The sequence below is a fragment of the Macaca nemestrina genome, chromosome 4 (assembly GCF_043159975.1).
Source record: "Macaca nemestrina isolate mMacNem1 chromosome 4, mMacNem.hap1, whole genome shotgun sequence".
Classification (NCBI taxonomy): domain Eukaryota; kingdom Metazoa; phylum Chordata; class Mammalia; order Primates; family Cercopithecidae; genus Macaca; species Macaca nemestrina.
In genome coordinates this window covers 157,196,091-157,213,761 of record NC_092128.1, presented here as the reverse complement: position 1 = coordinate 157,213,761, position 17,671 = coordinate 157,196,091, and the positions used below count along the sequence as shown (strand labels likewise).

General features: G+C 37.8%; 1 protein-coding gene and 1 long non-coding RNA gene across 4 annotated transcripts in view; one reads left to right on the top strand and one right to left on the bottom strand.

Annotated features, from left to right (window-relative positions):
- The window catches only part of LOC105483456 (SAM domain, SH3 domain and nuclear localization signals 1), a 155,062-nt gene extending 143,958 nt beyond the window's left edge, over positions 1 to 11,104 (top strand). For both annotated transcript variants that reach the window (XM_024793314.2, XM_011744357.3), the window contains one exon: positions 10,226 to 11,104. In XM_024793314.2, the coding sequence (XP_024649082.2) occupies positions 10,226 to 10,428 (203 nt within the window). In that variant the 3' untranslated portion in view covers positions 10,429 to 11,104. The remainder of the gene's footprint in view (positions 1 to 10,225) is intronic.
- Positions 1 to 17,671, bottom strand: part of LOC105483455 (uncharacterized) — a 223,265-nt gene that overhangs the window by 107,095 nt on the left and 98,499 nt on the right. The window lies entirely within an intron of this gene.

Below are 17,671 nucleotides of genomic sequence, written 5' to 3'. Positions count from 1 at the left end.
GGAGAGAAGGGGCTGGGAACCTGGGCAAGCAGCACTTTCAGCAATGACCAGCGTCCCCAGGGACCCATAGAGGGAAGATGGGTTCAGTGCCAAAGGCTTGCATCCCTTAATTTTTTCATTCCACCTCACTCATCACCTGTCTCCTTTCTATGCTAACAAAAGAACAATTATTCATAGACGGTAAAATTATTTATAGAGCTGGTGTAATTAAAAAAAAAAAAGAAACACCTGACACAAAATTCTTCCGTTGCAAGATGAGAAGATGAAAATCCAGTAGCTAAGTGGCTTTTTCAAGCTCACAAATCCATAATTCAGTCTCTTACATCTATTAGAAACATGTTCTGCCCATATCCTGGTCTCTGAAAACAAAACATAGTGTCTCCAAAGCATTAAATGGTTTTTGATATTTGATATATATTTGATATAAAAAGGATATGTCCCAGAAGTTATTCCCCTGCATAAAACTTTAGAAAATGATACATGAAGGTCACTAGAAGTTGATTACTTAATGACAGCCCGTAAGGTACAAACATACACACAGCCAAATTCTGGGAGATGAAAAATGGAAAAAAAAAATACAGATTCAACCAGTGCTTCTTGTCAACACACTACCCTGAGATTTTTCTTATTTTAATCTTACGGTTTAGAGTAGTATTAGAATATACATGTCAAAAAGATGCATATTGCATGTTAGGCTATTCTGACTGAAAGCTATTTATCTTATATGAAACTGCTTTGCTCAAGAAATAAAGAAGAATGACTTCCATTTGTTGATAAGATGGCGAGTTCTGATGATTTGGCACCATGCTGGCTGCATGCTTATTTTTATCTATTTTCTACTCTGTGAATCATATCTCCTACAACCATGCTAAAGATTAAACGCACAACCTTCCTGTACCTTGAATGATAAAGACCTTGAGTATATGGTTATATAAAACTGAGACAGTTAAAAACAAATGCATGTCACGTTGAAGGTTAAAAATAGTTTGCTTTTTTTTTTTTTAAGAGTAGGGCATGTAAATTTTCTAAGATATTATGGATGCATTTTATTTTGATCAGTGAATGATGTCAGTTTGAGGAATCGCAATAAATTCCTAGTTTGGTGTTTCATTGTTTGTTAAATTGAGAACATAAAAGGATCTGCTTTGCTAATCATTCAATATAAAAGTTGAGCAAAATGGCCACATATCATGAGGATAAGAGCTAAAATTTTGAGATAATGTAGAAAAGACAACAAGTCCTATGTGAGACTTAAATATATCTAGAAGGACCAAGAAGATGGGGTACAAAACATGGGGGAAAAACAAAAAAACAAAAAAAACAAACAAAAAAAAACCAGACTTCTAAGATTTAAAGCAAGCATTTTTCCTTTTCTCGTCTTAGCCCAAGATAGATAGCATTGTACCCACTTTGACCTTGAAAATGTAAACTGGATTATACTATTTTTTTTTGTATTATACTTTAAGTTCTGGGATACCTGTGTGGAACGTGGAAGTTTGTTACACAGGTATACACATGCCATGGTGGTTTGCTACACCCATCAACCCTTCATCTACATTAGGTATTCCTCCTAATGCTATCCCTGCTCTAGCCCCCCAGCCCCTGACAAGTCATGGTGTGTGATGTTTCCCTCCTTGTGTCCATATGTTCTCATTGTTCAACTCCCACTTATGAGTGAGAACATATGGTGTCTGATTTTCTGTTCCTGTGTTAGTTTGCTGAGAATGATGGTTTCCAGCTTCATCCATGTCCCTGCAAAGGACATGCACTCTTCCTTTTTAATGGCTGCATAGTATTCCATGGTGCATATGTGCCAGATTTTCTTTATCCAGTCTGTCATTGATGGGCATTTGGTTTTCTGTTCCTGTGTTAGTTTGCTGAGAATGATGGTTTCCAGCTTCATCCATGTCCCTGCAAAGGACATGAACTCTTCCTTTTTAATGGCTGCATAGTATTCCATGGTGCATATGTGCCAGATTTTCTTTATCCAGTCTGTCATTGATGGGCATTTGGGTTGATACCAAATATTTGCTATTGTGAACAGTGCTGCAATAAACATACGTCTGCATGTGTCTTTATAGTAGAACGATTTATAATCCTTTGGGTATATACCCAGTAATGGGATTGCTGGGTCAAATGGTATTTCGGTGCTAGATCCCTGAGGAATCGCCACACTATCTTCCACAATGGTTGAAGTAATTTATATTCCCACTAAGAAAAGCATTCCTATTTCTCCACATCCTCTCCAGCATTTGTTGTTTCCTGACTTTTTAATGATCACCATTCTAACGGGTGTGAGATGGTATCTAGGTCACTGTTTGGCGGGAAGTAAAGATGCTTCTCCAACAAGCTGATACAAGGGCTGGCATGTGGTGTTAGCACTGATCACAGGATTACCTCTGGAGGAGGATAACTACCCCTGGGATTCTGCTGTCCCAGCAAGACCAGCATAGATATTTGGAACTTGCTCCTGTGTTGCATTAGAACTGAGAGGAATTAGGTCATCGGTTCCCTCAACTGGGAATCTAGATAAGGTTATAAGGAGAAGAAAAACTGGGGTGAGATGCAGCTCTTGAAGGGACAAGAGAGCAGGATCTGTTTACTTTGTGCATATTTGGGTTTTTCTATTTGTCATCTGAATTTAAAAATGTTTCATTTACTTTGGGAGTAAATATTCCCAAATAAAAAAGAGAACAGAGAATGTGTGGGGTGTGTGTGTTTGTGTGTGTGTGTGTGTGTGTGTGTTGTTCCATAAACACAATCTTCAAGGCCCCTTTGTCTTACTCTGAAGTGCCTCTTTAGAATAATAAGATGGTTTACTGTTGTTTATAGTAAACATCTTTTCTTTATTCTGCACTTGTTCCTCATTTTCCACATTTAGAAGCACTTCGATGTGTCTTAAAATTGTGTCTATGAGAATGTGTACTATTGTCCTTGGGGAAAATGGGTGATGGAAATACCTTGTTTGCTCTAGATTACAGGGATAATTAAATTTAAAATTGAAAAAAAATGTAACAGAATAAGCAAACTTTACGGAATCTATATACAATGCATTTGAGGTACCTGCAAACTCTGGTTGCAGTGCCAAATGAGGAGGAAGGGGAAAGGGTGGGTTGTGTGCCAGAACTTTGATACCAGCTGTGGTCACAGCAGCCCCTCATTGCTCAAGCATCCCCAGTTGTGCCTTCCTGCCTGCCTGCCTGCCTGCCCAAATCGATGCAGGGCAAATGGCGGGCCGCAGCCAGGAGCCTGGAACACGAGCTGTCAGCAGGGGAGATTTGTAGTTATGCCAAGCAGCAGTCCAGCAGTTGGCCTAACAGTGTGCCAGCATAGCCTGGTGCCCTAGCCCCTGACATGTGTACCTGGAGTTTCCAACCCACTTGCCATATGATTTGCATCTAGATTCAAGAAATATACAGCTTTGAAGAAAAGCTATGCTACCTGTCCACAGAAAGTAGAGAAAGCATGCAGGCATTTTACTTGTATGTATTTAATATCTACAGTCATAGTTGTTCGCCCTCATGCAATTTAATTTCTTCAGATTTCTTTTTAATTTTACCTCTAAACTTTCATTTGTGATGGATGCCATATTCTATATCACACAAAAAAACTATAAAATGAAGCCTAAGGATTCTCACTTTTCTACCAGAAAATTTCCAATGAAAAGTGTTCACAGATTTTTCACTTTAGTCACATAAGTACCTCTCTAATGCCTGTATGTAAAGAGCACTCCTATACCTGTGTTTATATTGCATTGTGATTGTATACTACACATAGCATTGTAATGATTACCCTGGCCAAACAAGACCGAATCTTCTATTACCATGTGCTTTCCCCAAGCCCCTAGTCCTGTGATTTGCATTAGTGGATGGTTAACAAATGCACGTAAAATGGGTAAATGATGAATGAGGAGGTCAAAAGATCCCCAAATAGTTAAGTCAGTCTTCTATTATTATAAAGATAAAGTTGCCTGCAATCCCACCTCACACATACAGGTATTTGTAATAAGCAGATCGGTATTCGGGTATGTTGTCAAGATTTAGTTTATGAATATGCTAACCATGCATGTGTGCATGCGTGTGTGCAAGAGTGTAAATAAGTACATTTTTGGAAGGTAATAACGTAAAACACAATCAAAGTTTAAAATATGCACACTTTCATATCCAGAAATTCCAGTTCTAAGTATTTGTTCTACTAAAGTCAAGATACAAACGCATAAAAATACTAGCTAAAAATCTAGTAGTTTGGGGTAAAAACTAAAAACAATAGGGACTTCCATCAATAATTAACCTGTTAAATAAATTAAGATATACCCAAACAATAAAGTAGTTTTGAAGGTGTTATGTTAGGAAAATGATACAGCATGCTGTTTACTGATACTAAAGTTTTTCAAAAACATGTTAAATGTGAAAGCAACTTGTAGACCAATAATATGCAGAGTAATCCTATTTTTGTCAAAAATAATAATTTTAGACATAATGAAATTAGATTAGTTTTTTACCATATCTATATAGGGAAGGCAAAATTTTATCTCTACCCTCTTAGACTTTTTACAACAGCTGAAAATTAAATTGACATAAGACAGACCAACAGAAGAAAAATCACACAAATTTATTTAACACAAATTTCATGTGGCAAGGGAGCTGTCATAGGAAATGAAGACCCAAAGATGCAGTTAGAGTTGAACACTTGTATACTGAAGTAGAAAAAGAGTAACAAGTTGTGAAAATGTGGCAAGTCACAGAAGCTTGAAATAGGCTAGCTAATTGGGTGGAGTGGTAGAAAGATAAGGGCTTGTCTAACATTGCTTGTTTGTACAGATTTCCCTCTGCCTCAACTTCCTGTCCCCAAGGATAGGAATGATACTTTCCTTCTGGTAGAGGGAAAGTGGCTTTCACATGGAAATGTCATCTGCCTTTAAGTAGCAGAAGGAAAGTCAGACTGGGCATGGTGGCTCACGCCTGTAATCCCAGAACTCTGGGAGGCTGAGGCAGGAGGATTGCTTGAGCCCAAGAGTTCAAGACCAGTCTGGGCAACCTAGCCAGACGCTATTTCTCTCTCTCTTAAAAATAAAAAAAAAAAAGGAAAGTCAGAGTGATATTCTTGCACCTGCTCTCTTCAAGTGTCTTCAACTCAAAATAGTCAATATGCCAGAGCAGCGTATTTTGGGGTAATATGTTCTTAACTCCTTCATCAAGTAAATGGGTTTAATTAACCTGTAAGAAATATGAACTTGACTTTCCAAGGCCCCTAATTAAATAATGTGTGACAGTTTTAAATGTTATTTGGTCATTACCAAAATAGTCAGTACAATATGACAACTTTAACTGAGGAGGATAAATATTTCCTGGGACCAAAGCCCTCCGTAGGGTGTGTGGTTGGGGAGAGGAGCAGTCTAAAGAGATTGCCCAGGTAGGTGCTGAGTTACGGTGATCTTGAGTGAGTATGCCTCTGCCCCTGCTGAAGTACCTACCACAGTGGAAGTGGAGACTGCCCTGGCTGAGAGCGAAAAGATCTATTTCCAGGTACACATCTCGTTAGAAGGTAGGCTCCAAAAAGAGATAGGCAAGAGCAGGGGAAGTCATTTCAACTCCATATCCTCTCATGGCCTCAGGGGAACAGAAGCAATGGATTGTTTTCCTATGAATGGAATCCTATTTTTCATTTGTTGTTGTGTTTCCAAAAGGTGGGTTAGTATTCAAGTGAAATGAACACCAGATAGTCACTGTTATTAGGAGAATTAAAGTGTTCAGGTAACTTAAGAATGTGCTTTAGATGAAATGAAAAATAACTGAGAGACATGCCATGTTGTCCACTGAATTTTCCTCCATGGATAATGTGGACAAATAAATATAGCCATAGTTACCTGAACAGTAGCTGGGTTTTCATTTGAGTGACTCCAGTGAGGTTAAAACATGAGGTTGAGGTTTTCAGTCATCCTGGGATGTGTGTCACTGGGTTTTTCCCTCTTTGGAGATGGCCCCAGGAAAGAGAAAAACAGGAGGATGACTGATGGAGCTTAGAGGTATTCTCATTTGAATTTTAACAAAATTCCTGTTTTGCTCTTCTTTAGTTCTAATTTTCTTTAATTCATCTAAATATCATTGTGTTTATTAAAAAATTATTTATTGAGAAATTCCTTTAGCCAGGAATTTTCCTATGCCCTCAAGATGGCATAATTTTATAGTACTTGGCTCAAAGAAAGAGAGGCTTCAAAACTAAGGCAAGCAAAATGGTAAAGACAAAGTCTGGATGATTTGGGCAAAGAAATCTGGGAGTCAAGCAAAATTTAGTTTTCATAAAAGTTGAATCTTTAACTTTTTAATATGTAAAGGTGGGGCAGATTTCTCTTCTTAGAATAGGATTTTTTCCCAGAATAAGGATCCAGTTTTATTTCCTTAAAACTACCTTCACTTTTAGTATAATTGAGATTGCCTTTCTTAATTAATTAAATGTCACAACTCCAATATAATTATTTTGTGAATAATTATATTAGCTGTCTTCTGTTTTCATCACCAGGCCACCCTTTCTTTTTTCAACATTGATACCTATCTTAAAATGTTTTTTCATGGGCTTTTTACAATTCTGTAACAATTTTGGTAGGAAATAAATTATTTTAATATGCAAATTAGCTCTCCATGATAAAATATTTCCTAAATAATGTTTTAATATTATCTTTTTATTTTTATTACATAGAGTACAGAATTATACAGCTTTCTGGAGTTCCTATTATGCCTGCTGTCAACTGGCAGCAATAAGAAAGACCCTTTTTCAAATTATTTAATAATGCTTCAGTGTATTGTAATTTAGATATGTTTGGCCTTTAAGATATTTACAAACCATTTGGGAGCTTTATTGAAAAATTATACCATTTTAATTCTTTCATTAAAAAGCAATGTGGATGACCTTAGAAATAGAGGGGAAATTAACAAATTTGAACACTTTTGTTTGTAAATTGTATGCATATGTGTATGTTTTTATATAATTTTAATAATAGAATACATGAATTATGTATACTTTTTTAAACCTAGCATATTATCCGAAACAGTTTAGTATAAAAAGATGCACTGAAACATCTTATGGGAAGTCCGTAATTTCGTAGGCAAACCTGCTTCTTATTCCAATGTGTTACTTGCCTGGTTAGCCCAGATGATTGAACCATGGGACAAAACTGATGAAGGTTATGGTTTCAATTTCTGGGTAGACCAGTTAGCTTTACTCTGTTTCATGGCCACATGAAGGGACTAAATGACTTAGAAAGAAAATGTGGATGCATTAGTATGAGCTCATCTCCTCTGCAGGAAAAACACACCCATAGCACAAGACCTAGGTTTGTGCCAATCCCTGTCATTAGTGTCAGGATGAAAAGAAACAAGAAGAGGAAAATCTCGATCCTCCAAATACAAAAGTGAATGCAATATAGCTTTCATCTCCGTAATATAACATAATGACCTGCCTTTTTATAGTTACAGTTGAGGGGTTCCAGCTGATCACCTGCCTGAAATTATTGCAAGCCTGGTGGGAAGCATCTGAGGAGGCACAGTCATGTTTTCATTTCACTAGGAAATCATTTAGCAAATTACTGCTGTTCTGTAAATTACTGTGCTGCATAACTTTCATACTGAGAAACTATTTTCTTTTTCCATAAAAATTGCAGATGAAAGGTTTCTACATTAAATGACCTGTGTTTAAAATAAAATCATTCCTAGAATTTAGAGAATGTGATATAGCATTTCTCGTGTGGAAATAAAAACAAATACATTCTTATTACTAATATTACACAATGACATATTCTCTGGTAAAGACAGTTTTTAATTTATTTACTTTGTTCCCCATTGAGGTGAATGCACAGAGGCTTCTGGGGGTGAAATAACAAGCTAAATACTTTTTTTTAAAAAAAGGAGAAGGACTAATTTTGGAAATTATAGTTCTTAAAGACTCTGTTTCGTATCCTGAAGAGAGTCCCACAATTGGTAATCAGCCTAAATAGAACAGAGTATTGGGAACAAACAGTTTTTATTATGCCAAGTCTTGTTTAGGATATCAATGTGAAGGGAAGTGGATCAGTTCTTTTAATTTTGCATTGAGGTAATATTGGCCCAAACATAATCTGGGGAAATGTGGCCTTATCCCCACAATCATTATGACTAAGAGGTTCACACTCCAAATAGGATGATCACTGCTGATGTGGCAGAATGCATACAAAACGACTCATTCCTCTGGCCTTTTCTAGAAACACTTGGATAATGGAACACAGAGCTGGCTCATTTCATTTCGGTGGCAATAAGATAGAAAAGCAGAGGCAGGATAGAAAGCAATTCTTCAGAGAATGAGGTCCCATTTTCGTGCTGCCTTTTCATAAAAAAGGGCTTAGAAAGAAGAATGAATGACTGATACTCAGAAAGACTAGTGAATCATAAGTAAACCCTCCCAAACTTAGACATTGTTATGAATAATGAACACAAAATGCTTCCATGGTAGCTAAAATTTAAAAATAACAATCACGATAGGTGCATATTAAAATTGTCATCTTATACCTAGAACTAGTTATAATATCACTAGACAAATACCTGATATTTGAATCTATAGTTAAATGAAGTTGTAGGGCAAAAGATTCAGAAGAATGGCATGAATATGGTTTCACTGTTGCAAATACAAGCCCTAAGGAAAAGGTTAGAAGAACTTTTATGACTCATTCTGAAGATGAGTAGACTAAGCAGCAATTTTTATGATTTTCTTCCAGCCTTTCTCAACTAGTCTTCTTCTTCGAAACTACAGAACTTAGAACATATTTTAACTAATACTTTTCAATTTCTCCCATGGATGGTGCATAACTAGTACCATTCTATAAATATTAAAGAGAAGTTAATTCATTAATACAAGAGTAACTTACAGCACAATTCTCATTTGTAATGGAAGTTGATGGCAATCGGACACACAGTGGATCGCAAACTAATGTTAGCAAAACATATGGAAACTAGAAAATGCATTTTAAAGCAAGGTATATACATATATATATATAAAATACATAAGATAAAGAGTAGATTTCCTAGATATAAATTAATTAGCATTATAATAGCCTATTGAAGAAAATTGTACATTTTCCTTCTTTGAAGGATTTCGAGGTTTGGATTTACTTTATTCTCACTGGAATGGGATGAAGTGCAAAGCCTCTGTAGGCAGAGTTCTTTTCCCAACCTTAAATGTGTGTTTGGTTCTTTCAACAAGGAGCTATTCAAATACCTACTGTGGTGAAGCCCCAATGTTAGAAGGGGAAAGAGGAAGATACGGTCCTGCAGTTAAGAGGCAGTACCTGAGACCTATTTCTTCTCTGAGGAGCTCAGCTTCACATGGACAGAGAGAAAGTTGACGCTAAAGGAATCGAGAAGAGTAACATTTGAACCTCAGGCTGCTTAGGGGTTCTTCCAAAATATATTTTGTTATATCCTTAATATTCATCTTTTTCTAAAAGATAATGCCTGTTGAATATAGAACACTGCTTTAAGAATGCAGAATTATCAATCTGAAAATAAATGATTATTATTCAGGACTACAGACAAAGATATGGAAGACTAAATATTCATAAGGTAGATGCAGTGGAAATTTTGGTGTGTTACTTTCTAAAAGCAACCTGGTTTCTTATATCTATTTTGTGATACATGCAAACATAGGAAAACCCTGGATATTTAAAATTTTATTAGTTAACGTCCAAATAATTGAAGTCCTACTGTACATTCTTACTCATAGCGATAATTTATTAATTAATCCAGATTATCATTAATCTAAAATTGTTCACAAAGATCACTATTGACTTGGATTGTGCATTTAAACTATAAGTGCCTTTTTGTAATGATACTTTAAGGAGTATTTGGACAAGACATCAGTCACACTGTGGATACAATCTGCTTTCTCTGGCGGCTTATTATTAATGTAAAATGAGAGTCCATATTGATCTTTGCTTATGCAGGAAATGCACATGAATTCCATGAAACTGCAAGTGAAGAGTGAGGGGCAAATTTTGGCTTCTAATAAAACAGTAGCTTGCATATTTGAGTACAAACCTCTCTTTTGAAATAAACAAAGATATCTTTTACTTGCAGAACTTTCCATTGTAATGAAGTCATGGCTAGAACAGTTAAAATAGGATAATACTTGAAAGTGAATGAGTACATGAATAAGATTTTGTGTTGCTTTACCTAACTCCTGCCCTCTTTTCCATTTACAGTTATTCAAGAGCAAGAAAATGAACCTGTGCCCCTATCCTTGAGCTCAGACATCTCCTTAAATAAGTCACAGTTAGATGACTGCCCAAGGGACTCTGGTTGTTATATCTCATCAGGAAATTCAGATAATGGCAAAGAGGATCTGGAGTCTGAAAATTTGTCTGACATGGTACAAAAGATTACTATCGCAGAGCCGAGTGACTGAACACACACTCTCAACTATATATCTACAGATGCATTCCGTTTTAACTCTTCTTGAGCTAAAACATCAAATAAGAGAGGAAGATAAATATTTGTAAATAAAACCTAGGATTTAAATGTTTTAATCTGAATAATTGTACATAAAATTTTGTATCACTAACATTCCAAATTATTGTCAATAAAATACATATTTATTATTTTAAATGCTATGTGTTAATATTTCACTTGCCTGTATTAGAAAGGCATAATGTAAGACTTTGGTACGTGTGACATATGCTTCATTTGACTTTCTTTTACAAGTACAATATCTGCAAAAAACAAAGTAATCTTTTTTCCTACCTGCCAGTTTTGAATTTGTATATGTTATTAAACAAATAGTAATAGAGGATTCATTGTTGAAACAAGTTGTCCAAGCAATGCCATATTCATTTTTACACTTATTGGGAAAGTGTGAGTTAATATTGGACACATTTTATCCTGATCCACAGTGGAGTTTCAGTAATTATACTTTGTTGACTTCATTTTGTTTTCTAGTATAAAAGTATAGATAATGTGTTGTCACTTCTGATTTAGTGAAACCAATTGTAATAATTGTACAGATGTTTTGTCTTTAAGTGTAAATATTTTAAAATTTGACATAACCTAATGTTAATAATAAAAAGAACTATTTGCATATTGCATTTTCCAGAGTAGTGTTACTTGGGGGTTTTAATATTGGACTTTAGAGAAAATATCTCCTCCCAGACACTCCTTACTTTTTGTAATATAAGTGCATCCCATAGCAATAATCTCAACCTCCTCAACTTCATCTGTCCCCTGAACCCCAGTGATGTTTATCTGACTCACTTGACACCCCCAGGAAACTTCAATTCCACATAACCAAACCATCGATTTTCTCTACAAATTTGTTTCTGCTTTTTTATTGCCAACTCCTCTTCACTGCTACTAACACCCAGCCAGTCATCAAAGCAGAAAATCATTTCTTGCTTCATCTCACATATGTCCTCCTCATACAAATTCAATAAGTAATCAAGCCCTATGGATCCTACCTCTAAAAATGCTTTCATATTCATGGCGTTCTATCCATTTCCATGGTTGTTGTCTTGCTTTGGATCCTCATGATCTCATGCACGGAATATGGCAGTAACTTTCCAACCGACCCCCTACCTTCTCATCTATCCTCCACACAGCCTCCGGATAAATCTTTCTAACCCATGAATCAAATCAGGTACTCTTCTGCTTGAAAGTTTTGGATGGCTTCTCATTGTCTTTAGTATAATATCCAAACTTTCTTCCAGGCTGCATAAGGTATTCCCCAATTGCTTTGTACCTACAGTATGAATTGTAACTACCCCCTCACCACCACTACCACACACACACACCTCTCAATCTACACTCCAGTCATAACAATCGACTTGCAATTTTCTTCCCTTTGTGACTTTTCATATTTATTTGCCTGGAGTGTCTTCTGCTATTTTCCACATTAGGAAGTCTCCCTCTTTTCTCCATCCTGAAGGTCACTTACTCTGTGAAGCCTTCCACGATTCCCTTTCGTGCCCTCTTCTTTGTGTTTCCATTCCACTTGTCAATTGTGGGTCATAGCACTTGTCATATTATGCTTTATATATTTGTATGACAATTGCCCTTCTGTAAGACTGTGACCTCCTTGTGACAGAGATTATTTTGTTTAGCCTTTTTAATCACCGGTGCCTAACATAATACCTGGCACACAGTGGGCACTGAGGAAATATTTGCTAGAAGGCATTGAATATGATGATTATTCCCATATAACAGATTCCATCTTCCTATTTAAATTGATCCATTCGAACTTTAGGTAAGTACCTTCCAATGTGACCTATTTTTTTTTTTTTAACAAATAAAACATAATACCTTAGGAAAAAACAGGAAACACACAGTGTTATTTCAAATGCTGGAGGATATTACACTGTTAATGTCTGGCATATTTTCCCAGACCCCTGAGATTTAACTGCATGTGCAGTGCCCAGGTGAGGCTAATGCGCCTATCTGCCTCTATTCTTCCCGCTTCACAGCATGAAATGGGGTTTCAGTTTCAGTTTTCCGAGGTGCTGCCTCCGTTCTGACCCCACTCTTGCTATGGCTACCACTCCAAATCGATTATTCTGGGCGTCTTTAAACACAGAAGTCACTAATCATGATTTTAAAACTTTAATCAACCTGCTGCCTCAGGGAGATCAAGACAGGATAGCTTCTTCATGGAGATGCCAGGAAACTGTAAGTTGGGGAGCAACTAACAAACTACTTGACTTTAAAACAGTGGCAATCGCCCATGACGCATACTCAGCCATGACTTCAATCACTTAAAAATGAAGGTCTGGTACCCAGTCAAGGATGTAGGGAAATGCTTTTGAGAGGAAGTGCTGCAGAGGCCTTGAGGAGATTGAAGCAGAGGAAGAGAGATTGGATTCCTTAAAAGAGGAGACACCATGAGGCTCAGGTGGTCAGGAGGAAGGCCTCATCACCGAGTTCTGCACTGAAAAGGACACAAGAATGGCAGATGTATACTCCACATTAAGGGAGCGCTGCTGTCCTCACCTTACCCACAGCTCCTTACAATCCCCTGCAGCTCTAGCCTCAGCTCCCTCAACGTGGGGGAGTGAACATCAACAGAAGGAAGACAGGTTTTCTCTTGGCCATGCAAAGCTGAACAAAGAGGAGCGGAAAGATAAGAAACAGCTCACCCAAGTTTGGGAGGTAGTGGAGGAACTTGGACCTTCTGCTGCTTTTGGCTGAGTGAGAGACATGAGCCTAAGCCTTTTAAGATGGCTAAAGGATTAACATTATAATAATTACAGGATCATGACACTGGCTTTGTGTTTCTAGGTTGAACCCTGACGGCATTCCCAGTCTCATTTGTTTATTTATTCACTCAGTAATATTTAAACTTGGAATGTTTAAATGCTGTCCAAGAAGATGCCAACAAAGGTCTTTTTAACGATACAACTGGGTGAAAATCATACCATAGCTTCTCTCATTGGAACCCACTGAGTCTTTCATGTATACACAGATCGGAATATACTGTTACTCTGATCCCAGAGATTCCGTATCTTTGCAAATTCAAGTATGTTGTGACAATATGCATGGTTAGAGGAATTTTATTCCAGATAAATAAATAAATCCTCATAATAATTTTTTGATGAATACAAAAATTAGATCATTTAAATTCTGAGTTCTCCTTGTTGTAATGTAAACATGAATATATCTACACTCTGAAGTATTTTATTATAATCTTTTCTCTTTTAATCAATTAAATTGCCAAGCAAGTTAGTTCAGAAATAGAATAACTTTTAAAATTTCAAAATGATAGGCAGCTAAAGATTATCAGGATTTCAGAAAACGTACAATTTACTGAGGTTACAGTCAAGTGCCTTGCAACTTCCTGAGTGAGGCTAAATTGATGACATTTCATGTTGAGAAACTTCCGTTACAAGCAGAAGTTCTGAGAAAAATAATATGAAGAAATTTTAGATACTCCATCACCTCACACACGCACGCACTTCCATCCTCCCCACAACCATCAAAGAAACTTGAATAACTAATTTGCATACAGACTTCAAGTACTCTTTCATAAAGTGGGAAGTCACGCTACAATCATGTAAAGGTTGAGAGCAAAATGAAAGGGACTAAATGTAGGTAAAAGAACAGCAGCTTCTAAACTTGACCAGGTTTCTTGGCTATGGAAATGAGATAAAAGCAACACTCCTTTTACGTGGCCTCCTACTTAACTGCCGAATTCCTCTGATCACACCCAATGTTCACCTAAGCATAGAGACTGGAGGAGATCATGGAGTTGAAGCATCTGGTTTGAAAATTGTGTGACTCTGGGCGGGTCATTTATCCTCTAAACTTAGTCCTTTTTTCTTAAATCTACAAAATGTTGTCAATTAAATGAGATAATGTGTGTAAAGCACACAGCACAATGCATGTAGTATGTGCATAAAAACAGCTACTGCTATTATTTCCACAACGTCATTTTTATTCATTGATGTCTGGACATTCAGTGGAAGCAGTGCACAGGCTGCCACGATGTAGGCATGGACTTGCAGGCATTTGAAGTTCTTAAGACGCAAATTGTCTCAGAGCTATGACCACTGTGTTTGTCAGAAGCAATGAGAGAGAGTCAGCTGGCTTAAGAGAACTTCTCAGATGAATGACCATTTCTTCATGAAAGAATATTTCTTTGTTTACTCCTAACCAGCTTAGGAAGAGGCTGCGCTATATTTAGCTTTCATTCCTCACATCTAGCATGTGATAGGAGTACTCATCTGTTTTTTTGTTTGTTTGTTTTTGTTTTTGTTTTTGAGATGGAGTCTCACTCTGTCACCCAGGCTGGAGTGCAGCAGCAGGATCTTGGCTCACTGCAACCTCCACCTCCTGGGCTCAAGCGATTCTCCCACCTCAGCCTCCCGAGTAGCTGGATTACGGGTGTGCACCACGGTGCCTGGCTAACTTTTTTGTATTTTAGTAGAGACCGGGTTTCACCATGTTGCCCAGGGTGATTTTGAACTCCTGAGTTCATGGAATCCACCTGCCTGGGCCTCCCAAAGTGCTGGGATCACAGGCGTGAGCCACTGTGCCCCGCTGGAGTACTCATTTGTGAAGAATGAAGGATTTATAAATAAATGCCTAATGAATAAGTGAAAAAATAAAAGTTTTGGGGTTATTACTGCTATTAGTGCACCTTGGACCCTGGTCTCCGACAAATTATGGAGTCATAACTCATTGTGCTATAGGCAGCAGAGAAGCCCTTAGGAAGGCAGCTTAAATGTAGATATTTACCTATTTATAAAGTTTAAGAGCATTTAGGCAAATAATCTGCCATGGGAAATCGAAGGGCAGAAAGAGGCTGAGAGGCTTCCAGGAACATATATGGCCTTTGAACAACTCTCCCTTCCCTATCTTCATCATGCAAACCTCTCACATTTGAATTACCAACAGTTAGAGTATCAGAAGGTCTGTGTGACGTCCATTATAAGTTAAGAAACCATGCGGGAAGAATGTAAAAAAATGACATTAGTATATTCCGTGGTTTCTTTTGACCTTCTGGGGTCCCTGATGGGCCTGAGTGCAAAGCAGCATTTCCTCATAGGGCAGGAGTAGAATCCTGATGTGTAAGGCTAACAGGATCATTTCCTTTCTGAGTTCTTGGGCACTAGGCCAAGTGAATGGGCAGGAATCATTCCAGTTGCCGAGTAAAATGGGGTGAAAAGCACTTCTGGCACACTGTGTCCATATAAATTATACTTGTTTGCAATTCATCAACTCCTTCTCTCCTTTATATCCATATGTAATGTAAATGATCATCTTTCTCTGAAGCTCCATAATGATGCAAAGCTCAAAAATGTGATAGAATCAGCTAAAAGAGAGCAGATGGAAGTTTATCCCCCAATATGCATATTCATAAAAAAATAGAGAACTCAACAAAAGGAGATACATAAGTACTTTTACCCGGGGGCTGCACGGACTTCTGTATGACAGTAAGTTGGTTTTCTGCAACTGTTAATTCTGGAAACCTTTACTCATTCGTTTCTGCAGCAGTCATTGAAAATGCTCTGGGGAAAAAAAAGCTGTCTCTGTAGGAAACAAATACATTTCCCTTTGGATTTTTATCGCACCTTAGAATCCATGATTCAGGAAGTAATGGTTAAATATTTTACTAGAAAAAATATAATTAGACGGCAAACAATGTAAAAAAGTGAAATCTTAAGTGCTCCTTTAGCAATACAAACTACAGGCATTTGAAAGCACACTGTTACACTGAAACAGTGACATAGGGAGAATAACGAACTGTCTGGATCACATTTGTGTATTTAAAAAAAATACCTGATTACTCAGAGGCTAAGGTGGTTCATGCCAGTATACTGAAGATACAGCAATGCTGCTAGAAATTTTGTTTAGACAAAGAAAAGAAAAGATAGGAAATGGTTTTAAAAAAAAAAAAAAAAAAAAGGAACTATACGGCCAGGCATGGTGGCTCATTCCTGTAATCCCAGCACTTCGGGAGGCCAAGGCCTCAGATCACCTGAGCTCAAGAGTTCGAGACCAGCCTGGCCAACATGGTGAAACCCCGTCTCTACTAAAAATACAAAAATTAGCCGGGTGTGGTGGCAAGCGCCTGTATTCCCAACTACTTGGGAGGCTGAGGCAGGAGAATTGTTTGAACCTGGGAAGAGGAGGCTGCAGTGAGCCGAGATTGTGCCACTGCACTCTAGCCTAGGTGACACAGCGAGACTCTGTCTCAAAACACACACACACACACAAAAACTATATAAAATCATTGGAAGGGTGGTTGTGAGTTTTGGTAGCACACAATGAAAGCAGCAGCATTCAGACCAAAATGAGATGTTTCTGACTCTCCTCTCCAATGTACTCTCTACCTGTGAAGCCTAGATATTCACTCAGAGATATTCATCTGTATAACGTGAATATCTTCTAGTTCTGTGCCCTCAGGTTCCTGTTGGGCTCAGTGAGCAGAAAGTCCCCTCATTCCCTGAGGAGTGAGGTCAGGGTATTTGTTCTCCCTATGAGGTCACCTTGTGCTGGTGTTTCCCTTAATCAAAGGTCTTTAGTCCTTTCAAGGTGACCTTTTACAGGATTCTCCCTCCTTGAGATTCTAGTAATTGCTCTTTCTCCTCATCTCTTAGGGTCTAGATTGAGTAACAGCTCTGTAGTTCTTAGCTCCCACTCCCAGCGTAGCCCTTATTGGTTCCCCTGCCTTCTACTTTGCCCACACCTTTGTAGTTAGTCCCTTTTTAAATAAGTCTTCCTGGTATTTCCTAATTTGATTGTGTTTCCTGCTGGTAGCTGGACTAGTACAGTGATCCACCATCCCTCATGACCTCATGACTTCTTTTTTTTTTTTTAAGACGGAGTCTCGCTCTTTTGCCCAGCCTCCCGGGTTCAAGAGATTCTCCTGTCTCAGACTCCTGAGTAACTGGGATTACAGGTGTGCAACACCACGCCTGGCCAACTTTTATATATATATATATTTTTTTTAAGTAGAGACAGGGTTTCACCATGTTGGTCAGGCTGGTCTTGAACTCCTGACCTCGTGATCCACCTGCCTTGGCCTCCCAAAGTGCTGGGATTACAGGCATGAGCCACCACACCCAGCCATGACTTCTAATTACTTAGGCCATGTTCTTGAATGCAGTGAGCTCTGTGACTCCAGTATAACTACACATACATGGTCTCAGGTCATTTTTTTC